The sequence below is a fragment of the Oryzias latipes genome, chromosome 18 (assembly GCF_002234675.1).
Source record: "Oryzias latipes chromosome 18, ASM223467v1".
Classification (NCBI taxonomy): domain Eukaryota; kingdom Metazoa; phylum Chordata; class Actinopteri; order Beloniformes; family Adrianichthyidae; genus Oryzias; species Oryzias latipes.
This window is the reverse complement of record NC_019876.2, coordinates 17,798,722-17,826,447: the sequence shown is the minus strand read 5'-3', so window position 1 is coordinate 17,826,447 and position 27,726 is coordinate 17,798,722. Positions and strand designations below refer to the sequence as shown.

The 27,726-nt window shown below is 40.6% G+C and overlaps 3 protein-coding genes across 9 annotated transcripts; 2 read left to right on the top strand and 1 right to left on the bottom strand.

The window, feature by feature from the left end:
* Nucleotides 1-16: 16 nt before the first annotated feature.
* Nucleotides 17-5,907, top strand: LOC105356444 (leishmanolysin-like peptidase). The gene is made up of 13 exons (XM_023949019.1): nucleotides 17-55; nucleotides 1,875-2,232; nucleotides 2,295-2,412; nucleotides 2,850-3,009; nucleotides 3,102-3,227; nucleotides 3,308-3,392; nucleotides 3,494-3,639; nucleotides 3,710-3,893; nucleotides 3,996-4,062; nucleotides 4,187-4,283; nucleotides 4,456-4,563; nucleotides 4,633-4,764; nucleotides 5,736-5,907. Exons 1-13 carry the CDS (start codon nucleotides 17-19, stop codon nucleotides 5,853-5,855), a joined length of 1,740 nt encoding a protein of 579 aa, XP_023804787.1. The 3' UTR covers nucleotides 5,856-5,907.
* A 908-nt stretch (nucleotides 5,908-6,815) lies between these two features.
* Nucleotides 6,816-13,065, top strand: LOC101170467 (ubiquitin carboxyl-terminal hydrolase 47). Of its 4 annotated transcripts, none has more exons than XM_011487570.3 (12): nucleotides 6,816-7,280; nucleotides 8,305-8,429; nucleotides 8,507-8,603; nucleotides 9,179-9,294; nucleotides 9,368-9,438; nucleotides 10,112-10,234; nucleotides 10,312-10,404; nucleotides 10,500-10,628; nucleotides 10,706-10,834; nucleotides 10,925-10,965; nucleotides 11,043-11,077; nucleotides 12,185-13,065. In XM_011487570.3, exons 2-12 carry the CDS (start codon nucleotides 8,372-8,374, stop codon nucleotides 12,841-12,843), a joined length of 1,551 nt encoding a protein of 516 aa, XP_011485872.1. In that variant the 5' UTR covers nucleotides 6,816-7,280; nucleotides 8,305-8,371; the 3' UTR covers nucleotides 12,844-13,065. The 4 variants fall into 4 exon arrangements, with proteins under 4 accessions (XP_011485872.1, XP_011485870.1, XP_004079958.1 ...); XM_011487568.3 differs by having other exon boundaries at nucleotides 10,112-10,237; XM_004079910.4 differs by having other exon boundaries at nucleotides 10,112-10,237; nucleotides 10,309-10,404.
* A 343-nt stretch (nucleotides 13,066-13,408) lies between these two features.
* LOC105356430 (uncharacterized protein PF11_0207-like) lies at nucleotides 13,409-27,430 on the bottom strand. Of its 4 annotated transcripts, none has more exons than XM_023966033.1 (13): nucleotides 27,321-27,430; nucleotides 27,171-27,255; nucleotides 26,977-27,088; nucleotides 26,792-26,898; nucleotides 26,484-26,557; nucleotides 22,217-22,339; nucleotides 18,607-18,702; nucleotides 18,080-18,208; nucleotides 17,877-18,002; nucleotides 17,752-17,789; nucleotides 17,644-17,678; nucleotides 14,718-17,542; nucleotides 13,409-14,555 (listed from the first exon to the last, which is right to left on the bottom strand). In XM_023966033.1, the coding sequence occupies exons 2-13, from the start codon at nucleotides 27,199-27,201 to the stop codon at nucleotides 14,091-14,093; spliced, it is 4,161 nt and encodes a 1,386-aa protein (XP_023821801.1). In that variant the 5' UTR covers nucleotides 27,202-27,255; nucleotides 27,321-27,430; the 3' UTR covers nucleotides 13,409-14,090. The 4 variants fall into 4 exon arrangements, with proteins under 4 accessions (XP_023821801.1, XP_023821800.1, XP_011485868.2 ...); XM_023966032.1 differs by having other exon boundaries at nucleotides 13,409-16,432; nucleotides 16,517-17,542; XM_011487566.3 differs by having other exon boundaries at nucleotides 13,409-17,542.
* Nucleotides 27,431-27,726: the final 296 nt, after the last annotated feature.

Sequence of the window (27,726 nt, the reverse complement as noted above, 5' to 3'; positions counted from 1 at the left end):
ACGTTTTGGTGGAGCGATGAGGCTGCATGGAATTACTGCTGCAGTCAAACTCAAGGTAATTATAAAACATTTCAGAAAAAGTTTTTTTTTTTTTCCCCCCCAGTAAAATAGTTTGAATTTAGCATTTCTAGTCCTTTTATAAGTCAACTGATTGAACAATCTACCTTTTTTGTCTCGTCTTAAAAATATTAGATATGTAATATGATAACAACTACATCCTTGGTTTAATTTGTGTTGTGGGAAATTATCCAATTGTTCTAATAAAACATTTACCATTATCAGGATATCAACTCATCCACAATTCCATGCTAAGTATTTATAATTGTGAAAGTTCCTAAAAGACTTTTTTTTGGTCTTATTCCAGACATTAAATTATTTTTGCAGACTACAGTTTATTTTTTATTTTATTTTACTTTTTTGTGTGCTGTGCCTTGTGATTTCTGTCAAGGAAAAAAATCCACTTTGGCTCAAAAAAGGTTGGAAAAACCTTGTTTTAGGTCACCAACAACATGAGCCCTTTCAATGTGAAAATGTTCTGTTTTTGTTATATAGTAGCTTTGATGTTAAATCAGGATCTGGGCATGATGATAGGAGAGTTTGAGCTCTGCATGGTGTCTACAGAATGTGTTAAAAGATTATCAGAGGAGATGTAAGCTTGAATCTTTGGGCATCGTCTGTGCTTCCAAAAAGTTGTTGCGTTATCCGACATCTGTGAAACCAAACATGTCCTGAGTTGTTGCTGCCAGATCAAATCCCTGCAATAGTTGTGCAATGAGCTCATCCTCCTGTGGTTTCACTGAGTTTTAGCTCTGAACCTTCAAGATGAAATCTCTAAATGCAAGTTTGACCACACTTGAAATGAAAACAGAAAGGATGTATAATCTACTCCAAGAGTAGAATTCTTTTTTTATAATTAAGGCCAGAGCTCTGCAACTTTTGACACTAAAAGATCCATTTGTTCCAGTTCCTTACCATCCAAACCCATCAAAAAGCACAAAGTCTTACTTCACTCTTTAGAAAAATACACTTTATGCTTTTGTGACCATTTGGCAAGTTGTTTTTAAACTGTAACCATGAATATTTAAATGTTACGCTATTACAATTGTTTTGGGCAAAATATAATAATTTTCTTTGCTTTTGAATGCAGAAGCTAAAAGTTCCTTTCAAAATAAAACCCACACCGTGTCAAACAAGATCATCCTGCTGCAGCGAATCCCCTTGTATAAAAGATTTACTGGTGCACTATCCTCCTTTTTGTTTTTCAGTATCAAATGTAGTAGTGTAATGTCAGCATTGGTAAAAGAAAAAAAATCAAAGGATCACCTCAGTTAAAAATATAATTTTTTTGTTATTGGCTTTATTTTTTAGAGCCATGGAGCCACAATGGACGAATAAAAGAAGCACATGTAACTGCAGAGCCTCAAATTACAGATCCCTGATTTAGGCAAATTAATTATTCCCAAGATATAAGGAATAACTGCTCCCTATTACCTCAGAAAGACCTAAACTTCAGTGATCTTGTTTATATTGTATTCATAAATCATTTTGTTTTACACAGACAGCATCAAAATGTCTGTTTGAAGAATGTAAAACTACATTATTTTAAATTTTTTGGTGAGTGTCTTATTCAGTTTCTTTAAAGGTTTGAGGAATCCAAGCTCATTGTAACAACATAAGGTCTTGTTGTACAACCAGAGTCATTTCAGCAGCTAAAACTCTGGCTTTTTAAAAACTGAGTAAGACAAAATGATTAAATCTCCACCACCATGCCTGACTGTTTAGTGGTGACTGAGATTCTCCATGTGGCTCAGACACTGCATCGTGTCCAAAACATTCTAAAACATTTGTTTTATGACAGCTTTGTCTGTCTCCAGGTATGGACGCTGATGGTGGTTCTAGTTGTGCTGGATCTGCCTGGATCCCTGCACAGATGCATTTATGATGAAGTCCAGGCTGGGGTGAAAGTGGTCAGAGGAGAGACCTCCCAGCGACACAGCTCACTTCATGAAGCCAGACTCACACAGGGGCCGAGAGCATCTCTCAGACCGCATCGCTCCACAAAGCAGAAAGCCATTATGGGAAGGTCGTCTCTCTCTGAGTCCTCTTTTCCTCAACCAATCAAGATAAAGAGCTGGATTCCCATGGAAAGTGTCCACCTATCAGAGACGGAGGACACAAGGCTGAAGACAGCAGTGGAGGAGGCTGTGAGGACAGTGTCCTCAATACTTTCAGGTAAACAAAACCAGGAAAAAGAAAACTAACAAACAAAATCCTAACATCTGTGTCTCTAATAGTGAACAGAACCACGAACCCACTGTTGCTCAGCAGAGACTTCAGTAAATACTGTAAATTTGTGTGGAAGAATTCCAGCTCTGTCAACCACAACAGGTGTGTGAATCACATCACTCTATGGTCACCAGCACATCTATTATTATTCTTTGGGGAACTGGATGTATAGATTTGGAAGCAACATAATTTTATTGTGCATACAATGACAATAAAGGAAGTTCTAATTTTGATTTTGAAGTGAGTTCACTCAGTTCATCACAATTTTTTTACACATTGTAATTTAGTTTTCTAAATTTTTTTGCAGACAAAATACTTTTAGTAGGTTTTTCTATATTGTATCAAAGATGAAAATGATTGTCTATATAATTGAAACACCTGAAAATATGTTACCAATTTATATTTATATGAACGTTTGTATATAACTTCAGGTGTGGAAAAGCCAACAGATATTACAGAAATGAAACTTGTCTGGATGTGATTGTGAGTATGACCTGTTTTTTAGAACTCTGCTGCTTGGTATAAATTAAAACAACATTGTAAAGAATTGCTCACCATGTTAGTCATCGCCAGATTCCAGATGATCACTTGGCTGGATGTGATGTTTATCCCGAGGCGGACTCACCGCACAGGACTATCCTCAGACCTGAAGGTGCTGGACTTCCAGATGTAGATTTTGTGCTTTACCTCCAAATAAAAGCCACTGATAAATGTAGAGCAGAGGTAAAGGGTAGATATTTTCTTTTCTCATTTCCTTTTTGAAGGTTGTCTTTTTTGTGATGCACTTTTAAAGTTGTTATCCCGTGCTTGCTCAGCCTGATGTTTTGGCCTACGCCGCCCAGTGTCAGACAGACATGAATGGCCGCCCTGTGGCGGGAGCGGTTGTCGTCTGCAGAAACAGACTAACAGAAGCGACATACAGCCACCAAACTGCAGTGCAGGTTTATTTATTTATGGAATATTCAGTTTTTAACTGTTGGATGTGGGAATAAAGGGTTAAAGATTTGTGGTTGTTTTTCAGACTGTGATTCACGAGTTGTTTCATGCTCTGGGTTTCTCTAAAGATCTCTTCAACACCTGGAAAGACTGTTCTTCATCTAATAAAGGTTTTTTTATGGGTTGTTATTATTATTGTTGTTTTTTTTTTTTTAGTCCTCCGGTGTTGTTAGCCGGTATTTGCAAATGATTTGATTTTTCCTTCATGCAGTGGGTCCTCCATGTTCCTCCCGAGGTAAAGTGACTCACTCTGACGGATCAGGCCAGACGAGGATCTACTCTCCATCTGTCATTTCAGTCATGCAGAAGCACCTGGTGTCTTCTGATCCTGAACTTGGGGGACCACTGGAAAACTTGGTACCGAGCAGCTCTACTGTGGCAAAACAATCAAAATGAAACTATCTGACTTTTGCTCTTGACTTTCAAGGATGCAGCAGCAGAAGGAGTGTCCTCCCACTGGGAGTCCCGGGTCCTGCAGGGGTCCATCATGGGGGCCGTACTGGGAGATTCGACTACTATACGGATCGACCCAGTCACCTTAGCTGCATTTCAGGACACGGGATGGTACACAGTTGACCTGAGACTGGCACAAAGTTTAGTCTGGGGCGAAGGTACGAAGCAGACGTTCAAATCAGCACAGCTTTGAATTGAAGAGTTAAATTTGAATCAGTTTTAAAGAACACTTTCATAGGTTAATTCTTGTCTTCTAACAGGTGAGGGAAAATCTTTTGGCTCAATAAAAACATGCAAACATGCATCTTCTTTTTTCTGCACTGGAAGGTAAATTAAAAATGTGTTTTTAATTAATGTTGTAATAATTATCTTGGTTGACTCTTCCCCGTACACTCATGCCCAGTATTATTTTTATTTTTTATTTTTATCTTTGTGTTATTTTAATTTTCAGTGGATTAGGCTGTCATTTCCTTCATCTCCACAAGGGGGAGTGTCAGACAGATCCTTACTTGGATGGATGTAGAGTTTACAAACCCCTAAAAAAAGGAGTAAGTTTCCATTTTGTCATCACTAATTCTTGGAAACGACAAAGTTCACAATATGTATACTTCTGTTTTTTCCCCCCTATTTTTGTTTCTGTGGACATTCCTTACCCCCCTCCCCCCCATATTTTGGTTAGCATTACAAACTCATATTTTCACATATTTTTTTTCTCATCAGAGTGAATGTTGGAAAACAGAAAGTTCTAGGTGGTCTGATGAAAATCCACAGAGTGGGGAGATGTTTGGCTTCGATAGCCGCTGCTTCTTTTCGAGCCTCAGCAGAGAGGTTAGATCTTTTCATCATTTTCTTCTTAAATGTTAAATTCATTAATTATGTTTTTATTTATTGCCTCAGGGCTATTTGGTCAGGACCAACAGCTCCATAGTGGGTCGCTGTTACAGACACAGGTGCACTGGAACAAACAGGTACCAGATCCAGGTGTCTGGCTCCACATGGGTTGATTGCCCAGCAGGGGGTGCTGTTCAGGTATAGTCAGATAACATGTTTTTTTGGTGAAAACGCATCTATTTAAAATACAGTACGATAAAAATATTTTTTGGATGTTTGTAATTTACAATTTTCTATTTGAATAACTTAAACTCCATCAAATATTCCACATAAAAAATGATAAAATAAAGTTGTCTGGTTCTCATTTGGTGAAAGACTTGAGTGTGACTTTAGAAAATGTAAAAAATATACAGGATGGTCATAACAGGATAAACAAAGATTAAATAGATATTTAAATAGGTGGTGAAAGGCTACTACTTATCAAACTTATCAAAATATGGACATCTCTGTAAAAGTATTACTTTTTATGTTGCTGATTTGTAAAAACAGCAATAATTGTTGTCTTTGTAAAATCTCTTGTTGCTGCTTTGCAGTAAACATTGTGGCAGTGGTTAGAAGTGTGAAGCTTTTAAGTCTGTATCTATTTTTTTCCACTGATTTGACATCCCATATGGCTGCTTGTATGTCAGAGCTTTTTATACTCACAAGTATTTCAACATTTAATGCTGCATCTCAACAGCTGACATTTAGTATGCTGATGTTGCAGGACAAGCTAGAAATATGTCAAAATAAATGTGGATTGTTTGGTTTTCTGTGTCTTTTTAAAACCATATGCCTGCTGTAGATAGTGTGTCTGATCCATCCATCGGTTTTTCTATACTCATTTAACACATCATAAACTATTGTGCAATTTGGCCACATGTGAAGATCAGTAGCAACACTCATGTTTGTACCGTAGTCAAAAAACATCAACGTTTAAGTTTCCCAGTAATTTTTTTAACTCAAATTAGTTGTATTTACTGTATTTTTAAAATTTAAACAGGATTTCATAGGAAAAGATAACCTCAGTTTTTATAATATATTTTTATAAGAATTTAAATGATATATTGTGCAAGCGAAAAAATAGTTTTTATAAATGTAAAAATTAAACTTTTTGTCTGAATTGTCAGATTAAAGGTTATCATGGTTCAGTTTTCTGCCCAGACAAGAGGATTTGTGTTTATCCAGATGTTTCTCCACCTTTAAAAGACAACAGCACACCTTCTTCTTTTATCAAATGGCAAGTATAACTTCCTGAACATTTGTTCTCCACTGCCAGCTGTTACTCAATCTAATTTAACTTTGTTGGTTTTTTTTCAGTGACTTTCCTGGAACTTTAACCTCATGTTCAGAGGCTGTCGTTGTCACATCCCTCGGCTTCTTCGCTGCCGTGTGTTTTTTGGCAACACTGCTGATGTTCTGCAGGAAATTTAGGGCTCATTTACACAGAATCCATACTGTGGCCGCTGAGGATCCCCATGAGCTGTAGAAAACCTCCCTTCAAAAACTGCTTGTTTTGTTGATACTGAAAAAGTTGCAAAATTGCCTTTAATAAAACTGTCCAACTTGTGCAGTCTTTTAGAATAAACTGTTCGATAAATAAAAACACCTAAATAATTTTGGAGGTTCATGTGAAAATAAAAAACAATCAAGATTTTAAAAAGAAGTGAGCGTTGTGTCTGAAATTCTTTTAGAATCCAAGGCACTAGATAGTTCCGTGCAACTGTATATAACTTTTTAGTGGGAGGGAATTTGAACATTTCCCATACTATGATCCTTTTTTCGGGCCTAATTCAAAATGCAATACAATAAACATTTTGTAGCATACATATACCTTAAAACTACAACGAAAAATCACAATATAAACATTTTTAACAAAAACTTCTTACTATGAACTCAACCCAACAAAATAACAAAATTAAATAACAACGAAAAAAGAGAATTAAATGAAAATGTTGGATTTAAGATTTGGGTATGCTAAATAAAAATAAAGTCGACAGCTTTAAATAGTCTGATTGCTTTGGATGATTTGTGATTGAATTTTTTCAAATTTTCTAAGGAAGATAATTTTGTTTTTAAATGTGACTAGATTCAATATAAATGTTTCATTGGAACAACAGGATGGGTCGTCCATGAAAAACAGTATTCTATGTGTAAATAAAGCAACAAAAAATAAAATTCTTATAATTAACGGAATTAAACGTGTTTTCGCGCATGCGGAGTCCGCTTGAGTAGAGACGAGGCTCCTTGGTCTCTGTAGTTTAGGACCTCCTTCTCACTGCGTTTAACCGGAAGTCGATTAAAAAAACCGTAAACTTTTATGTTTTGGTTTGAGAAGGTACCGCGTGTAAAGAGCTCCATCGCGTTTATTGGCAAGCTTATCACTGGTCCTTATCATTCGAAAGGGAAAGAGTTATTATGTTCAAACGGACAGCGAGCGCGGTGAACTCCTGTTTTGTTTTAGAGTTCTAAAGCGCCAGCGTTTTATTTTTTAATTTTTATATAATCTCCAAATTCAGGATGTGTGGGTGAACCCGAACATATTTTATTTAAAAAAACGCAGAATGAACTCTCTCGCTTAAGATTACAGAGGTCGTCAAAGCTAAATGTGTACAATTTTTCCCAAAACGCAGCAGTTGCCTTCACGGACCCTCTCCGTACCTTCCTTTTGTCCGGTAAGTGTTCGATTCACCCGGTGATAGCAGAAGTTCCTGCAAATTAATTAACAGTTTGTTTAAGTAAGGAGTCGCCAAAAGTAATTTTTTTAGAATTTATTTTACTTTTAGGCTCCAAACTTGATTTAAAAAAAGTTTTTATACCAAAAACAATGTTCTGTCTCCTTCTGTGTTAAAAGCATAATTTTTACTCTTCTCCATCTGGTTCAAAGGGCACATAGTAGTTTCATCTCTATTCTACCTCAAACAAGTGGTAACTATTATCATTTCCAACCTGCTACTAGCCGTTATTGATCAATTATTAACTCAGAAGGTGTAGATGGCTTTTGATAAAAGAGTTAGGTCCAAAGCAGGACGCTCAAGATACACTAAAGTGGAATATATCGATACAGTCAGTTAACAGAGTTCTGGTGTTTCAGATCAACCACTGAAGAAGGTGTGGTGAATTCCCCATGCCCAACAAACTCCTGTACTGTTATTTAACTGCTAGTGGTGTTTGGGACTGCAGCACATCAGCCACAAAGTGGGAAGAAAACACATGATGATCCTTTTTTTTTCTTTTAGGCAGAAAAATTGCTTTTTCATGTAAGAATTCACCATTTTACTTATGAGAGTACTAGTTTTATTGTTTGATTGGGAATGGGTATTTGAATGCTGCAATCAGGTGTACCGTTTGAGTCTTCGGTATGACCCGATCATGGATTTGAACCCACAATTTTCTTGTATTAGGGCAGACGCTCCACCAAGGCCACAGAACTGGTCTAAAACAGTGCTTATCATCCCTGGTCTTTAATATTCCTTCTTTGTTCCATTCTGAGTGGTCCTTTTTGATGTAATTTTGTGTGTGAAGGCAGATGTTGGAGCCCAGACAGGCTCTACGAAACAGATTCCAGAGTATCAAACAGAAACTTCAAAATGTGGTTTTCTTGAAATTAATTTGAACGTTTTTTATTTTTGGTCCGTTTGGGTTCTTAAGTCAGAACGTTTGATAAAAACTGATTTCTGTTTTGCTGCATCACAACAGCATGAAATGGTTCTCGTGAAATGACAGACAACGGTGGAGGTGCTGGAGGCTTCCATCAACCAGCAGTATGGATCGTCTTGTCGTTAAGAGGTTCAGAGAGAAACTGGAGAACCTCTCCATCTCAGGCAAGTGAAAACCAAAGAAAAAAAAAGATAAATCTTATTTGTCTGCAATGATAACATGTCTGTATGTTCCTGTTCAGATTATCAGGGTCTGGACAGTCCTGGTCTCACATGCTACTTAAACTGCGTACTTCAGGTGCTCTTCTGGACCGAAGAGTTTCGGGAAGCTGTGAAAAGGTTTGAAACCTCTTCTCTGCCTCAGGTTTTAGTCCACTTATGATGGGGACATAAATAATAACAATAGACATATATTTATAATAATGTTCCATCTTAAATTAGCACACTTTTTATCCATGTTTACTAAAAGCAGAACCAGTTTATTTTTTATGAATCTTAACTAGAAAACGGCGACAATACTTTTGTATAGTATTTGTGTACAGTAACAGCATAAAAAAATAATTATTTATTTATTGTAGAACTCCAAAAACGACAACTATATATGTTAAAAAATTAAAACCAGCAGAGATTAAAAAGAAAACAAATATTTTCCGATTAAAATTTTCGCTTTTCTTAAAAAAAGGAAGACTTTCAGGATAAAGTCTAGACAATGTTTTAAAGTTCTGCTATCTTAGATGTCAACCTGAATAAATTAAGTGAGGATAATAGCCCATCTGTTCTGTCAAGTCTTAGTGGAATCTTTATATTTTCTTAACCATTATTTACATTGCTTGAATAATGAATGTGATGCAGAGTAAAGAAATGATGGAGAAGTTTCACTCAGACCGCTGTTGCCTGAACTCACGGCTCCACAGATGCAGTGGGAATAATTCAACAAGCATTGATCCACTTCTGAAGGAGCTTTTTGAAAACTTGGAGAAAAAGAGGCCCCAAACGCACAAAATCACCAAAATACTGGGCATCAGAGATGGTAAGTGTTCATTATCTACACAACAATATAAACAGATGCGTTTATGAACCTTCTCCCTTTCTTATTCCTTCAGTCTATGAGCAAAGAGATGCTGCAGAGTACTTTGAAAAGATCCTGTGTCACACCAGTCCAGAGGCTTCCAAGGTAAAGACGGGGGGGGTTAGTTAGTACTGAAAAATGCAAAACAAACTTAAAGGCAAGAAGATAAAGGTTGAACAAGAACCAATCACAGGATTTATCCTATAAACAAAGATTATCAGTTAACAGAACAAATATGTATGCAACAAAAAGATTCATTTCCAGATCTGGGTTAGGTCAATGTCTTTTTAAAATAAAAAAAACTTGATGTAAATTGAAACCTTTAAATGTCGGTACGCTCTATAGGAATCTCTAGATTTGGATTTTGGAGAGTAAAATCTTGATAATCGTGTATTTGCTTCAAATGATGGTCAATATATTTTATGTTGAAAAAATACATTTTAACAATTTAACTACAAAGTCGCACATTGATGACATCACAACAGCAACATTCCAGGGCACAAGTGATGAGACATGTTTTCAGCTGAGTTCAAAAACATTTATGCAAGTTAACAGTTGGACCTTTGTGTTATATGTGAGAACATGACAATAGTTGTAGATTACAAAAGGGATTAATGTCAAAAAAAGAATAACATGCTAACTTGTTAAATAATCAAGAATAGCGCGATAATTTGACACCCCTATGCATGGGTTGATATGGTTAACAACTTGCCTCATTGCTGCTCCCCTAATTTTAAGCTCACAGCATGAATTGTTTTTAATTTTTTGTTGCTTTCAGATATTTAAAGGAGAGCTGAATCATAAGACCACATGCCACGGGTGCAAAAATTCCAGTGATTCTAAAAGCTTCTTTTGGATTCTGCCGCTTGCCGTCAAAGATTACAACCATAAAACCTACAACGTGGTACTGGGACTTCATTTATCTGCAGTTAAATGGTCAAAAAAAGATGCTGAAGACAAATATTTTCTCTGCAGCAGCAAGGACTGGAGGGTTTCTTCAAGGTGCAAAAAGTGTCTGGAGAGAACCAACTTTACTGCAACAGCTGCAACCAAAAACAGGATGCAGACCTGGTAGGTTGAGCATTGTGGTACTGTAAGTGTTTATTATCAGTGCTGATTCCCTTTTTTTTGTTTGTTTTTTTAACCTTTTCCTTCATGTTCTCCAGGAATGTGAGGTGACACAAAGCCCTGAAGCTCTGACCCTCCTTCTGAAGAGATTCACCTTTGACAGCAAGCACAAGTGTTACGTCAAGCTGCAGTGCACAGCTGATGTGGCTCAAACTGTAGACATCGCGGTAATTCACCTGTTAATAGTTTTTTATGCACTTTTAGATAATCATTAAAAAAATGTATGAAATTTCCCTCTGCTTAGAATTGCAGGTATGACCTCTATGCTGTGGTTGATCATTTTGGTGATCTGACTGGAGGTCACTACACCGCAGATATTAAATCCTTTGAAACTGGCAGCTGGTATTGTTTCAATGACCGCAGCGTTAAAAATGTGAGGCCTTATTTGTTTTATTTTACACACTCGCATGTTAAAGATCAAAGACAGTCCTGGTGAGCTGCTCTGTTTCATTTAATTTTCCAGGTTGACTCTAAATATTTTATAAATGGAGAAAACACATTAAGGTAAATTACAGTTTATTCTTCAGATTATAAATATTTTGTGCTTCTTTACATGTTTTCAATTTTTGTCTCTTAAATAGGTCCCATACAGCTTACCTCCTGATGTACATGAAGGGTAAGTTTAGGTTTCTTCTCTCATGAACTTAAAATACTTTAATTATCTTAACTTGAATAACTTAAAAAAGGCAAAAAACACACTATTGTAGTGAGTCCATGTCAGTTCTTAGATTCTCAGGAAAAGTTCAATATTTTTACTTTAAACAGTAACATTTGTATTTTACATAGAATTATTCCTCCTGGACTGAAATGTTTGAAGCCTTCATTTCTTATAATTGGTGATTATGGCTCACGGGTGATGAAAACTCAGAATTCAGTCTTAGAAAATTAGAATATTGAGAACATTTCCATGTTAAGGTCCAGTGTGAAGTTCAGGTGTCATGTCATGGTCCACTGTGGTTCCTGAAATCCACATTGATGCATCAACAAGGAAATTCTTGAGCTGGATGGAGATGCTGGCAGGACTTGGCACCAAAAGTTGGTACAATAACCATATTGTTACTGTGGTCGACTGACCAGCAAACTCACCAGACCTGAACCCGATAGAAAGCTATGATGTCAAGACGAAGATGAGAAACAACAGATCCAGTAATGAAGATGGTTCTTTATAAAGTCAAAGTTTCACTTTCTGAGTAAACTGACAAAAATATATGAGATATTTTTGGGGTACATCTGTAAAAGTTCTAACCAACGTGTTTCCTCAGAGAAAACAATTGTTCCAGCAAATCTTTATGCTTTAAGCCCAAGAGTCTGGCTAAAAAAAAGAAAAAATCTGTAAATCCCCACACTAACACTGGTTATTAAACACAGCATAGCTACATCCTACAAGATACTTTGTTATCCTTCATGAGTTCATGAGGTTCAAATGATGAGTTTGGGCCTTAATTAATGAAAAAGTTAGTAAGATATGACCTACTGTGTATATTTAGATGAGAAAAAAAATCACATTTTGAAAGAAGACCCTTTACAGGAGTCGCCCCTAGTGGCTCTGAAAAAAAATACAGATGTTTCTACTTTTTTTTGTTCACCGCTACATGCAAATCTGAGGTTTTTTAAAAAACTGCATGTGAAATTTTGATAACTTTTTAATTTTAAATTGCAAACAACCATGTAGACTCTAGACTTTTGCTTGTGACATGATTTTTTTTCTATGCTTCCCTTCAAGCAAGTGGATGTCCATACATGACTGATGATGGTGACCCAAGAACTGATGAAGGATGGGAGAGAGATGAACAGACTTTTGCTAATTTTCCTCCATTGAGCAGTGGAAGTTGCAGTGGTGGAGATGACCATCTCTTAAAAGAGGAACAGTTCAACCAGGGAGCAGCAATGGGGATGCAACATCCTGACATCAATCAGAGAGGAGCAGAAGCAGAGTCCATTGGTCTCATCACTGACAGACTTCATGCAGAACGCCACTTTGAAACAAACAGGAAGGGTCAAATTCAAAAAGGGGTCATTAGGAACGTCGAACCAGAGACGTATGTACCTGTGTGCAGCCCTGCAAGAGCTAGAAAGCATCCTGCACCACCTGCATTCACAAGCAACCACAGGGAAGCTACGACCGCTTTTAAAAGTAAAGGAAAAGCTGTAAAACCACAGACTTATTTCAACAGTATGAATCTGAATCCTTCAGTTTCCCCTACAAAAAGACGCTCCAACAGCGTCTACGCCATCACCCATCCAACCGAGAGCCGTGGCTCACCAGATGTGGACAGAAGGTCCCGCAGCTCAAACAGAAATCAGGAGAAAACACAGCGGGCTGTTTCTGCTAACAGCCGACTGGAGAGGAGGCAGAGGACACCTAAAGAGCCCTGGAAGTGATGACGCTCTACAGAGGAGTTTTTATAGAGGGAAATGGTAAACAGCGACTTTTATCACATGTGTTTTTATAGCTTACAGAAAAAAAAATTTCCATCCCTTTTTATTAGTAAAAATGTGACTCTGCATTTGATCATCCTGGATGTAAGCAGCTTTCAAGTTAGACAGCAACTCACCCCCTATTTTTCTGACTCCAAAGGATATAATAAAGCTGTCATTGAGATGTTTTATTTATTTATTCTTAAAATGTTCATATTTAAAATCATTTAGACTTTACAATGTAGCATGAACGCCTCAAACGTGGGCTAAAAATAAACAAAATAAAACATGGAAAACTGTAAACATCCAAATGAATGAGTGAAGATGTAGTTAAAGTTAGTTTGTGAATTGTAATGAAAATGTTAATTTAACAGCTTCAAAACAGTGAAATGAGAGATGGAGGTGACATGGACTTACCCTCAATACATGTTCACAGAACCTTTCAGAACCCTGCAGTCTTTAATCATGAGATCATCTACACTGAAAAACTGAATTCAAATAACTATGCTTCAAAAAATCACCAAAGGACGTTACTGAGCAAAAAAAATGGAAAGATTCCATTACATTTAATGTTTTAATACATGTATTAATGTACAGTACAACAGTTAAGGTTCTATTATCAGAATACACTGTTTCTTGGCAGATTTAAAACTTAACATTTTTTTTTATAACATTCAATATACTGTGCAATACATTATTTAAGTTTGGTTTGTTTGAAGCAATAAAAACACAAGAAAAAAGACAAATAACAAATGTATCAAAGATATTTTGATACATTGATTGGAAAATAAAGACAATAAGATGAGGGAATTTCTTGACATAGTTATACATAAACAAAAATAGACTTATTTACACTGATTATATACAACACACCCAGGATTCCATAAAAATAGTGACCAACAAATGGAGTTTAATTGATTGGAAGAGACGAAGCAAACATGTAATCCAACCACTATTATGTTACAAAAGGTTGTTTATTATATTCTATTTGTATTTAGAGTAAATCTTTTTTTGGAAAAAAACAAGTCTTAATTTTATTAGATACCGCTTTAAATACTTACTGCTTTTAATATTTTCAAAATTCCTATTTTGCTCTTGTGCCAGCAGGTCATGTTTTTCTGCAGTGCATAAGAACACAGTACAGGGTCAAAGTTCAGACTAAAACAAAAATCAACAATCTGCATGTTTCTCTGACTAAAAACTGTTTTTGGTCAAAAATGGTGAGTTTTAGGGCATAAACAACCGCACACCGCTCTTATTACATAAGGATCAGCTGAGTCTTCAGTTATGACTTGTGCCTGTGACTCAGAAGAGCCTCGCTCCGTGTTTTCATGACTGGACCCTGTTTGAGTCTCTCTCCTCAGAATTTCTGTGGTGGTTCTGATTCCAGAACCTAACTGTGGACCAACTGGGTCAGGCGGAGCAGAAATATTGTGCATTGGATCTATAGAGGAATCAAAGACAGTCGGAATAACCAAACCGCCTGTGGGGGCTGTGACATTTTCAGCAGGCGTGATGTGTCCTGAGTAGAAGGGACAAGAACTTGCTATATAACCTTGTGAATTTTGGTTAATTGGATATAAAGAACCATGGATTGGATACACCAGATTGTAGCCACACCAATTATAAGTGTTAAATAGCATTTGCTGACCCCTGTGATCAGTATTCACAGGCATGTTGTGCCCTGAGAGGGAGGGATAAGAATGTGCTATATTACTTTGTGAATATGGGTAAGTCGGACAGGAATGACCATGATTTGGAGACTCTGGATTGCAGTGAGACCGACGATGAGGGTTTGATAGCATTTGCTGACCCCTGCGATCAGTATTCACAGGCATGTTGTGCCCTGAGAAGGAGGGATAAGAATATGCAGTATGACTTTGTGAATTTTGGTAAGTCGGACAGGAATGACCATGGTTTGGAGACTCTGGATTGTAGCTAGACTCATAGTGATTGCTAGATAATATTTGCTGACCCCTGCGTTCTTTTTTCACAGGCGTGTTTGTGAGAACATCTTCATGTGTCTGCCTGTCAGTCAAAGTCAATTCCTTTACAGATTTTGTCAAATGGCTCACTGGATCAGAGTTTGGTGGAGCTGTGTGCACAGGCGTCATCTCTGTGCTGTTTTGGTCCACATGACAATCTTGTGAAGCATTGATAAATCCAGATGTTGCATTCTGCTGAAGGATTTTTGGGGGCTCGGTTTGGTGATGTAATCGGTCACAGGAACTGTATGACTCTCTTGTTTTTTCCACATTAGATCTGTTGGTTCTTTCCTTTCTGTCTTCAGATGAACTCGCAGGACGATTTAAAGTTGCTTCATATCGGCCATCTCTTTCGGACGTACGTTCATCGTTGTGTTTGTGTTGTTGATCATCAGTTTCTCCATTATATTTTCTTTTGGGTAATACATCCAAAATGACTTCATTTTGTGTTCTCTTTGTTATCTCTTTGTAATCACATTTTTTTCCTGAACTTTGATTTTGTAAGCTAACTGACATGGAAGAACGATATAATGTTCCAGAGTGCTGAACAGAACCAGAACCATCATCATCACATCCATCATTTGTCAGAGTAGTTCCTCCAGTTTGTGGAAGCTGCACATTATTTCTCTGTTCGTTTCCAGCATCTCTGCTGTCATCCCTCTGTTGAATACATGAGTTCTTCCTGCTCCCTGCATCATAATCCACACTCGTGCTTGAGGGCCCCTCTCTGCTTTGACCCTGGCCATCATTGACTAAACCTTCAAAATGTTTCACTAAATGTTTGAAATCTTCTCTTTGAACTTCTGCCATCTCCCTGTTGATGTTGCTCTGGATACTTCCTCTACCTGTCTGATTTCCAGGAGAGATCTGGCTTTCAGTGGATTTGTTGTTGCTTTGTTGCTCATGCAGTGTTGATCCTCTCCTGTTCTCTTTATCACCTTCCTGACTCCTCTCTGAAGATCTCGGTCTGTATTCACTTTGCCTACCACTGCTCTGTTTTGAAGTCGTATAAAGGTCATATATGGTCAAACGTTTTGCAGCTTGTGCTTGGTCTTCTGGCTTGTTTTTTTCATCTTTTTGTTTGTCAACACTCATCTTCGTCTGATCTCTTAAATCGTCTTCTTTCTTCAAACTCATCTTCGTCTGATCTCTATAGTCGTCTTCTTTCTTCAAACTCATCTTCGTCTGACCTCTATAGTCGTCTTCTTTCTTCAAACTCATCTTCGTCTGATCTCTATAGTCGTCTTCTTTCTTCAAACTCATCTTCGTCTGATCTCTATAGTCGTCTTCTTTCTTCAAACTCATCTTTGTCTGATCTCTCAAGTCGTCTTCTTTCTTCAAACTCATCTTTGTCTGATCTCTATAGTCGTCTTCTTTCTTCAAACTCATCTTCGTCTGACCTCTATAGTCGTCTTCTTTCTTCAAACTCATCTTCGTCTGATCTCTATAGTCGTCTTCTTTCTTCAAACTCATCTTCGTCTGATCTCTCAAGTCGTCTTCTTTCTTCAAACTCATCTTCGTCTGATCTCTCAAGTCGTCTTCTTTCTTCAAACTCATCTTCGTCTGATCTCTCAAGTCGTCTTCTTTCTTCAAACTCATCTTTGTCTGATCTCTATAGTCGTCTTCTTTCTTCAAACTCATCTTCGTCTGACCTCTATAGTCGTCTTCTTTCTTCAAACTCATCTTCGTCTGATCTCTCAAGTCGTCTTCTTTCTTCAAACTCATCTTCGTCTGATCTCTATAGTCGTTTTCTTTCTTCAAACTCATCTTCGTCTGATCTCTCAAGTCGTCTTCTTTCTTCAAACTCATCTTTGTCTGATCTCTATAGTCGTCTTCTTTCTTCAAACTCATCTTTGTCTGATCTCTATAGTCGTCTTCTTTCTTCAAACTCATCTTCGTCTGATCTCTCAAGTCGTCTTCTTTCTTCAAACTCATCTTCGTCTGATCTCTATAGTCGTTTTCTTTCTTCAAACTCATCTTCGTCTGATCTCTCAAGTCGTCTTCTTTCTTCAAACTCATCTTTGTCTGATCTCTATAGTCGTCTTCTTTCTTCAAACTCATCTTCGTCTGATCTCTCAAGTCGTCTTCTTTCTTCAAACTCATCTTCGTCTGATCTCTATAGTCGTCTTCTTTCTTCAAACTCATCTTCGTCTGATCTCTCAAGTCGTCTTCTTTCTTCAAACTCATCTTCGTCTGATCTCTATAGTCGTCTTCTTTCTTCAAACTCATCTTCGTCTGATCTCTATAGTCGTCTTCTTTCTTCAAACTCATCTTCGTCTGACCTCTATAGTCGTCTTCTTTCTTCAAACTCATCTTCGTCTGACCTCTATAGTCGTCTTCTTTCTTCAAACTCATCTTCGTCTGACCTCTATAGTCGTCTTCTTTCTTCAAACCTGTCTTTGTCTGATCTTCATAGTCTTCTACTTTTTTCCCACTCATCTTCCTCTGATCTTTCAAGTCATCTTCTCTCTCCACACTAATAAATTTCTCCTCTTCCTTCTCCTCCATTTCTCGTCTTTCTGCACTTTCACAGCTCTGTGCCATTTCACAGTTCGTCTCACTTTTTACAGTCTCCTCATCACATTTGTGTGGTTTGTTTGTTTCACTTCTGTGTGTTTCCAGGGATTCAGATACGCTCCCCTTGTTATTTTCTTCATTCAACGCGTCCTCTGCAGAAACTGAAGTTCACCCACAAGAAAGAAAAAAGGACATTTAAAAAAAAAACCTTATCTCTTAGACATTCAGAAAAATACCAAAAGGAGAATGTTTGAGATCTCACTTTTCCTGTAGAACAGCAGATAAGCACTGTGGAATCTAGTGGGATCAACATGATCAACATCATTAACATAGTTATGCAGAGTGAAATAAAGAAACTGCGGAAACTTACGTCTCCTTTTTATCCAGTTGGTAAAACTGATAGAAACTCTGCAAAACAATGTGGATAGCTTTAATAAATAAATAAAGTGTGAAATACAATCGGTCTTTTAGACAAAAGAACTAAACATGACGTACATCAACTCTACTGTCATTGAAGTTGTACCATCTCTTATCCTCCTGGGACTGGATTGTTGCAGTGTAATGTCCAGATTTCAAATTACCATGATGTTCCACAAATGCATACAGCTCATATGTCTGGTTCTGGGAAAATAAAATAAAAATAAGGTATAAATGACATAAGCAACAATAAAATAAACACAACAGGTTATGCAGTTTACCTGGATCTCTAGATATTCAGGAATCTCCACTCTGCGTTTCACTTTGAAGTAGCACTTATTACTGTAATCAAACTTAAATCTCTTCAGCAGCAGCGTCAGAACTTCAGGATGGTGCTTCAGTTCAAGTTTCTGATTGAAAACAAAGGAATAAACATCATTTGTACTGGATTGCTCTATTTGTACCCTTTTTGTTGAAAGAATACTGTGAAAAAGAAATTTACACATTTGGACAAATTAAAAGTCCTGCTATTTCTTACTTTCTTGTTACCTGTTTTAGTCTCTTTATTTGTTAAAAGTTCTAAACTAAAGTTATTAAAGTTAAGTTACTAAAGTTATTAACCCTGTTGGATATTACTTAATAAAAACAACAATAAAAAGAGTTAAAAAATATCAATACTTTTGATAAAAAATGGAAAAATATAGCTTTAAAAATAAAACATTATATATTTTTTTAACCCCAAAGGCCATGAATACAAATAATCAAAATAAAAATCAACAAATCAAATGTAATAATAATAGAAACTCACAATTGTAGAGTCGGTTTTGGCATTACAGTCCCCACAGAACAGCTGGTCCGGACCACTGACCTCTGACGGACAGAAGTATTGACTGAGGCCGTCCTCCTATAACATCCATTACTATTACAGCATGAGTTAAAGACAGTCACAGCTTTAATTGTCTACGAATGTAACCAAAGTGAAACAAGGAAGCTCGTAAAAAGGATAGATGTGATCATGAGACACGTGATCAGTTGCGCAGCAACTAAAATGTGTTCTGTTACATATTAATTCATAGATATGTATAGAAATGGGATCTGGGACTGTTTTATATTAATTCATGTGCTATTGTCAAGCATGAACTTTTCTGCACTCAATTAAGTGACCGCTTCATGGCAGCATTGTGTTGCAAACTGTTAAATCCCGTGTTATGTCAAAAGCTGGGTTTTGGCACCAGCAGTTTATTTGAGAACTTATTGTTTAGTCTGAATAATTTGTATTTCATGCAACCTCCTTCTGTTCTATTAGTTCAGATCTACTTGGTCTATTTTTATGTATTTCAGATTTGGTTTGAACAGAATCACTGGATCACCAGACAATGACATGTCAGAGTAATGTGATGATGGAAACAAACACACTGGTCCAACTGTCATCACCTGCTGTGGGTTAACACTTTTATTTAAACCAGAAATATATCAGCAGGAAATCAGCTGCTTCCCCACAGCTACACTTTGGCTGTGAGAAACAGAACGTTAAGAAATAATCCAGGAATTGTCATTTTACATCTTTAAAATTTGTGTTATAGTACAGAAAAAAGTATTTAGCTCCAACAAACAAGCAAAATTTCTGGTCCTCACAGACCTGTAACTTCTTCTTTAACAAGCTTTTCTATACTCCACGAGTTACCTTTAGAAATGTAAAAAGCTTGGACTGACATCTGTATAAAGCACACCTGTCCACGCCCTTAAAAGGTCAGACTGTAACCTCTCCACCATGACCTTTGACTGTGTATGGAACTGAACTGAGTGAGTGTGACGTCACCTATAGAAAATGGCCTATTTCCGGCTGCAACAAAATTATGTCAAAGGGGTCTAAATTATTTGTGATATCAGTAGAAGTCTATAGGATTTTGGCGTTTTATGGCCAGTGGTTTCTCCCTGTTTGGAGCACGAGGGAGAGGGGTCACTCAGTCCAGTTCTTATGCAACATCCATTACTAAGACCAAAGAGCTGTCAAAGGACACCAGGGACAAGATTGTACACCTGAACAAGATGTGGTTGAGCCAATCAAATCCCTTCTGTCATCACCAACCAGTGATACATTCATTGGAAAATATTTAGGTTGCCCTTTCTCTGAAAGATTTTGGAGAAAGTGGTTTACTTCCTGTTAAAATCATTTCTTAATAGGAATCGTGTCTTGGAAAAGTTTCAGTCCGACTTTAAAATCCTGCACATCAAAGAATCAGCGCTGCTGAGGGTTTTTAATTATACTTTTCAGGCAACTGATGATGGGAACTGTATTGTCCTTCTGCTGGATTGGTCCATGGCATTCGATACTGTGGACCACAATATCCTACTTTCCAAGTTGGAAGATTTGATTGGGGTTGAAGGTACTGCACTCAACTGGCTCAGCCAGAGTAAGCCAGTTGTCCTTCTCACGTCTCAACTGGTCCAGAACCCTGCTGCTCCGGATCTCGTTGGACCGTGTAAGAGGGACCCCCCCCCCCCCCCCCCCCGCCCCCATCCTGGCTACTCTTCACTGGCTGTCTGTGAATTTTAGAGTTCATCTTAAGATTCTTTTATTTGTTTTTAAATCTTTAAATTAATGCATTAAATCTTTAGTTGTGCACCGCCATACCTCTCTGAGCTTCTTAACCCAGTACCTCAGATCAGCCGTACTGAGGTCCAAGAGGAAGCTCAGGGCGGGACGAGCATTTTCAATCTGTGCATCGAAGCTGTGGATTGCTTTGCCACTGACCATTTGGCAGACATCCTCACTGTTCATTTTTAAAAAGCTTATCAAGACCTATTTTTATATCCAGACCTTTGACACAGCCAGAGACTCTGCTCTGCTGGTGTGCTCTACTGTTTGGCTTTTGCTTTATGTCTTTATGACACTTGTTTACACTTTTTATTGTTTTAACCTCTTAGTTGTCGTTTTTAATATCTTTGAGCTTTTAACCTTACTTCACTGCGGTCATTTTAAGGCACCATATAAATAAACTTGAAAGCATTAGGATTTTGTTTTTGATCACATGCTTATTTTGTTCACCATTATTCAAACAAATTCTTTAAAAATCAAACAATATGATTCCCTGAATTGTTTTTCACACTCTGTCTCTCACAGTTGAAGTGTACCTATGAACATTGCACAATCAGTGACTCACAAATACATACATACTGTATGTATGTAAATCAAAATCTCAGGTAATTAGAGAAATTCAATCCTGTTTTGCAGGACACAGAAGTGTCAGCTAAAGCTAAAGCAGTGCTCCCCAACCCCGGGCAGGGGACCGGTACCGGTCCGTGGGTCATTTGGAACCGGGCTGCACAGAAAACATAAAATAACTTACATGACTTCCGTTTTATTTATTTCAGAATCTGAAAGATGTTTTATTTTTGAAAAATTGCCTGATTCTCTGTTACATCCGTTTATGTCACTCTTGACGCAGGCCAATTCGCTCGTCTCGGTCAGCTAAAATAAAACTCAGGAACTACCAAAAGGAATAAAAAACAAACGTCTTTGGAAAGTTTCTTTGCCAAGGGGAAAAGGCCCAGCCAGGAGACAGAAAAGGAACATTCGACTTCCAAAAAAAGAAAGCTACATTTAATAGACACTATCAGGAGTCCTACTTAAAATACGGATTTATCCCAACGGAAGATTCCCTCGAACCATTCAGCATTGTGGTGAGTCGGATTTCCATGCACTTATTTTGAAGGCATGTTTAAACGTTATCATAGCGATTAGCGACCAGAGAGTGTTGTGGGTAGAGAGGACGTTGCTCATGTCATAATTCGTGCTTATTGTTATGTTTAGAAAATACCACAGTTTTCATGAAGGTCATATCATATCACTTTGTTGTATTGTAATGTCTGTCAAGTGCACGTTTGGTCTGCTGTCGGAGTTCCACAGGCTGCAGGGGTTACTGTCGGAGCTGGCATCACAGGGAATTAAATCAATCCCCTTTGCCTGCTTTGGTCATAATAGGGTTGAGCACAGGTGTTTCTTTTTGCCTACAGGTCCTTTCATCTGGCAGTTATGTTGTTTCACCCTTAGTTATTTCTTCCTGTTATGTTTACTTCTTTTTAGCACCATGAGTGTGGGAAGGGGAGAGGATGATGACACCTGTGCATGTACAATGTTTAGCGTGTCAAACTAAAAGTGCAGAGTACGTCTTATCACGTGTCTCTGCCTTTATTGCAGCGTTGCTGCAGCGCATGTCCGCCACATATAACATACCGGTCTGAGAGAATTTTGTCAGACATCAAACCGGTCCGTGGCGCAATAAAGGTTGGGGACCGCTGAGCTAAAGTACATTTCCTGTATTTGGGAGTCACTTTGCTTAAAACAAATCCAACATGATCAAAATAAAAAAAAAGTGATAGTATTGTGAACATTATGTAACAAAACGATTCCTCACAACTTTGTACTCCGCCTCAGAATCCACCAGTTCCAGAGGAAGACTCCAGCATGGATTATCATCACATGTCTCAGTGTTGCATTTGCAGCATTTGCTCTTGACTGTCAGCACACCCTGAAATATCTGCAATGAAAGAAAGCAAAGCTCACACACATGTCCTCCTCCTTCCACCCTGGAGCCAGTTAGACATATTTTGATAAACCTTGAATTTATATGCTTAACATTGCCTTGCATAAGTTGAAGTTTCTTAAGCTTTGGAGGATTTATTACTTTTGTGTATTGACAGCCAAGTAGACAGTGGGCGTGTCGTTTGTTTGTACGGAGAGACTGGACGCTGATGTTTTAAAGCGTCAAGCGCAGCGTAATTGTAACCTTGCACCTGAGAGTGAAACACTCTTTTGACCATCTTGTATGTTTTTTTATACTCTAAATCACAATGTACATAGATGCTGCAAACTCAATAAACGAATGATTGAAAGAATCAAAGAAGTAGGTGTGTGAAGATGCCGGAGAGGTGCTATCTGCGGAGGTGGAGGAGTTTGCTCCAACCATTGACCGTATAGAACTGGACTGAGTGACCCCTCCACCTGGGCATTCCAAACAGGAAATACCCAAAGTAGCCAAAATCCCATAGACTCCTATAGAGAAATCAACAGCTATTACTAAGTCATTCTATTTGTTAGAATAAACCTTCTTGCTCTGATACTTTTTTTTTCTTTTTTAACATGTTATTGCTTTCTGTAGTGTAAGTTGTTCAAGTTGTAAACTGGCCAATCACTGGCATCAGATTGGCGCTACAACAAAAATATCATGAAAAACAAATGATTAGCAGGAACATGTTAGGAAAAGGTAGTAGAGAAAGAATAGTTATTTTGACTCAATAGAAGTCTATGGGATTTTGGCTTTATGGGACCCGCGGGTACTTCCTATTTGGAACATGAAGATGGAGGGGTTGCTCAGTCCAGTTCTCATTTACTGTTGATGGTTAAAATAGGACTGAACTAACTTGATTTTGTTGGAGCCAGAAGTAAACCATTTCCTATTGTCAAGGTGCAGGGTGGCTCGAGAGCCGGTTGGACCCAGACGCAGAGGCGGAGGCATGAGGATCAGGGGCAAAGGGGTTTAATGCGAAACACAAACGAAAAGCGCTGCAGAGCAGGATCTCAGAACTGAAACATAACTCACTGTGACGTGGCAAGAGAACAAGGAACTTGGCATGACAAGACGAGAACACCAGAACAGGAACACTAATGGACCAACACAGGAGGAAGGCAGAGACAAGACTTAAATACAGACAGGGCAGACAAGACACAGGTGGACACGATCAGGGCTGATGGGGACCAAAGGAAGTAAAACTCAAGAAAACAGACAAGACAGGAGACTTTCAAAATAAAACAGGAAACAGAAACAAGACAGAACAAGGACCAAAAACAAGACAAGTTCAAATCATGACAGTACCCCCCCCCTCAAGGAACCGCTCCGAGGTTCCAAAAGTCACATGAGGGGGGGGCCCCGGAGGATAAACCTCGACGGGCACAAGAGTCCAGAGGACGGCCGGGGGTCCGTGCCGTCCGGCGAGGCAGGTCCGGAGGACGGCCGGGGGGCCCAGAGGTCCGGCGAGGCAGGTCCGGAGGACGGCCGGGGGGCCGAGCGGTCCGGCGAGGCAGGTCCGGAGGACGGCCGGGGGGCCGAGCGGTCCGGCGAGGCAGGTCCGGCATGAGATGCGTGGAGGCGTCGTCAGGCTTGGAGGCGTCGTCAGGCTTGGAGGCGTCGTCAGGCTTGGAGGCGTCGTCAGGCTTGGAGGCGTCGTCAGGCTTGGAGGCGTCGTCAGGCTTGGAGGCGTCGTCAGGCTTGGAGGCGTCGTCAGGCTTGGAGGCGTCGTCAGGCTTGGAGGCGTCGTCAGGCTTGGAGGCGTCGTCAGGCTTGGAGGCGTCGTCAGGCTTGGAGGCGTCGTCAGGCTTGGAGGCGTCGTCAGGCTTGGAGGCGTCGTCAGGCTTGGAGGCGTCGTCAGGCTTGGAGGCGTCGTCAGGCTTGGAGGCGTCGTCAGGCTTGGGGGCAGGCGTCGTCAGGCTTGGAGGCGTCGTCAGGCTTGGAGGCGTCGTCAGGCTTGGAGGCGTCGTCAGGCTTGGAGGCGTCGTCAGGCGTGGAGGCGTCGTCAGGCGTGGAGGCGTCGTCAGGCGTGGAGGCGTCGTCAGGCGTGGAGGCGTCGTCAGGCGTGGAGGCGTCGTCAGGCGTGGAGGTCGTCAGGCGTGGAGTCGTCAGGCGTGGAGTCGTCAGGCGTGGAGTCGTCAGGCGTGGAGTCGTCAGGCGTGGAGTCGTCAGGCGTGGAGTCGTCAGGCGTGGAGTCGTCAGGCGTGGAGTCGTCAGGCGTGGAGTCGTCAGGCGTGGAGTCGTCAGGCGTGGAGTCGTCAGGCGTGGAGTCGTCAGGCGTGGAGTCGTCAGGCGTGGAGTCGTCAGGCGTGGAGTCGTCAGGCGTGGAGTCGTCAGGCGTGGAGTCTGGCGGGTCGGGCCAGCAGTCAGGCTCTGGCGGGTCGGGCCAGCAGTCAGGCTCTGGCGGGTCGGGCCAGCAGTCAGGCTCTGGCGGGTCGGGCCAGCAGTCAGGCTCTGGCGGGTCGGGCCAGCAGTCAGGCTCTGGCGGGTCGGGCCAGCAGTCAGGCTCTGGCGGGTCGGGCCAGCAGTCAGGCTCTGGCGGGTCGGGCCAGCAGTCAGGCTCTGGCGGGTCGGGCCAGCAGTCAGGCTCTGGCGGGTCGGGCCAGCAGTCAGGCTCTGGCGGGTCGGGCCAGCAGTCAGGCTCTGGCGGGTCGGGCCAGCAGTCAGGCTCTGGCGGGTCGGGCCAGCAGTCAGGCTCTGGCGGGTCGGGCCAGCAGTCAGGCTCTGGCGGGTCGGGCCAGCAGTCAGGCTCTGGCGGGTCGGGCCAGCAGTCAGGCTCTGGCGGGTCGGGCCAGCAGTCAGGCTCTGGCGGGTCGGGCCAGCAGTCAGGCTCTGGCGGGTCGGGCCAGCAGTCAGGCTCTGGCGGGTCGGGCCAGCAGTCAGGCTCTGGCGGGGTCGGGCCAGCAGTCAGGCTCTGGCGGGTCGGGCCAGCAGTCAGGCTCTGGCGGGTCGGGCCAGCAGTCAGGCTCTGGCGGGTCGGGCCAGCAGTCAGGCTCTGGCGGGTCAGGCGTGGAGCCGAGCTCAGGCGGGTCAGGCGTGGAGCCGAGCTCAGGCGGGTCAGGCGTGGAGCCGAGCTCAGGCGGGTCAGGCGTGGAGCCGGAAATGGGGACCGGTCGGGGTTCCGGCGGAACCCCCCTGGAAGCCGGGACGGGTCGGGGTGCAGGCGGCAACCCCCTGGGAGCCGGGACGGGTCGGGGTGCAGGCGGCAACCCCCTGGGAGCCGGGACGGGTCGGGGTGCAGGCGGCAACCCCCTGGGAGCTGGGATGGGTCGGGGTGCGTCCGGGACCACCACTGAACGTGGTTGTGGTGCATCCGGGACCACCACCGGAACATGACGGGGATGGGGTGCATCTGGCACCACCACTGGAAAGCGATGTGGTGCGTGCCGGACCACCTCTGGAACAGGAAGGGGACGGCGGGGACGACGGCGACGACCCCCCCTCAGGGCAAGACGGCTCCCTGTGAAGTCCAGGTGGCTCCCACTCCAGGCATACGAGGCAAACTGGGCCTGATCGAAAACCCAGTAAGACCTCGTGCGCTCGGCTTCCTGACAATAAGCCTCTAGGAGCTGCATGTCCCGCTCTGCTGGGTCCAAAAAATATGGTTGGTCCATTCTGTCAAGGTGCAGGGTGGCTCGAGAGCCGGTTGGACCCAGACGCAGAGGCGGAGGCATGAGGATCAGGGGCAAAGGGGTTTAATGCGAAACACAAACGAAAAGCGCTGCAGAGCAGGATCTCAGAACTGAAACATAACTCACTGTGACGTGGCAAGAGAACAAGGAACTTGGCATGACAAGACGAGAACACCAGAACAGGAACACTAATGGACCAACACAGGAGGAAGGCAGAGACAAGACTTAAATACAGACAGGGCAGACAAGACACAGGTGGACACGATCAGGGCTGATGGGGACCAAAGGAAGTAAAACTCAAGAAAACAGACAAGACAGGAGACTTTCAAAATAAAACAGGAAACAGAAACAAGACAGAACAAGGACCAAAAACAAGACAAGTTCAAATCATGACACCTATAGGTGATGTCACTCACTCTCCCCAGTTCTTAAACACAGTCAATGGGTCCTACACACCCGTCTTGTATTTAACGTAAAGATCATACCTGAGCCGCTTCTTGATTTGTCATGTTTCTCAGAATTTTCTCAAAGCATTCAGCAGCATCAGCTTGAACAAACCCTTCAGAGGATAAAAAAATACAAACTCTTTAGTTCAAATTGTTCTACAATGTCTGTATAGTATATTAAGCTAAATTCCAGGCATATTAACTGACTTTCATGAAGACACAATGACTTAATAAGGTCAAAATAACTTTAATTCAACAACGTACCTTGAACGTTGAATCTTTAACTTTCTATGTTAAGAAATTTGACTATTACAACAGAAAATTCCACTAAAAGTGATTCATTTTACCATCAGTGATTCCCAGCGCCTTCGTGATTTTATAAGTATAGCAGTCATATTCCTTCAGCTCATCAAAAAGCTCCTTTAGACGACGATCTAGGGATCCGGAGTGACTTCTGTGTGGACCATAAACACAACATGAGAAACAGTTCTGAGGGTTAATGGGAAGATTGTCCTGCGCGTGCGCGACAAACCTCTGGAGGGCTTCTCTGAAGTCTGTGGTCATGAAGAGGACCTGCAGGACGCTGTTCAGGTAGCAGGTCGCTCCCTGGTTCAACAACCCCTTATAAGGAATACCTTCATGCTCTAGCACAGCCATAAAGGTGGTTTTTAAAGTCACGAAAAAATGTCGGAAAATATAAATAAATCTTTTATTCGTTCTTCTTACCGGTAGTTTGTTTGCGCCATGATGAAAACATTTTGGTTTCTTTGACAGATTAATAGTTTTTCCCCCGAAGAAATATTTCTAAAAACTGACAATATAGAGATTAATTAATGAAAACAAGTACACAAGAGTTTAGGAAATGTTAAAGCTTACCTGAAAATTAATGAGAAAAGCATTGAAAGCTGAGCAGTTGAACAACTTTAGAGATAAATGTATCAAAATCACCGAACGGAGCGGTTTCTATTCTGTTTTATGACACGCCCCTGTTGTGGTGCGTTCACGGACACACAAAAACTTACGGACTTCCACAAAAAGCTTTTCTAGATTTATTTGATACTAATTAAAATCAAATCTGGTAATAGCAGACATACAGGAGCTTTGGCTAATTTCTGTTAAAAAATTAAATCAAATAAAAGCCTAAAACACACAACAAGCGTTCTGAATTTCCACTTTTTTTCAGGACAGACCTTATCATATTTAAACTGCCGGTGAAGACGAAGATGATCAGTTTCGTTTGTGGGAAAGTGTGTTTGTGTGTATGTACAGTCACAGTAGATGA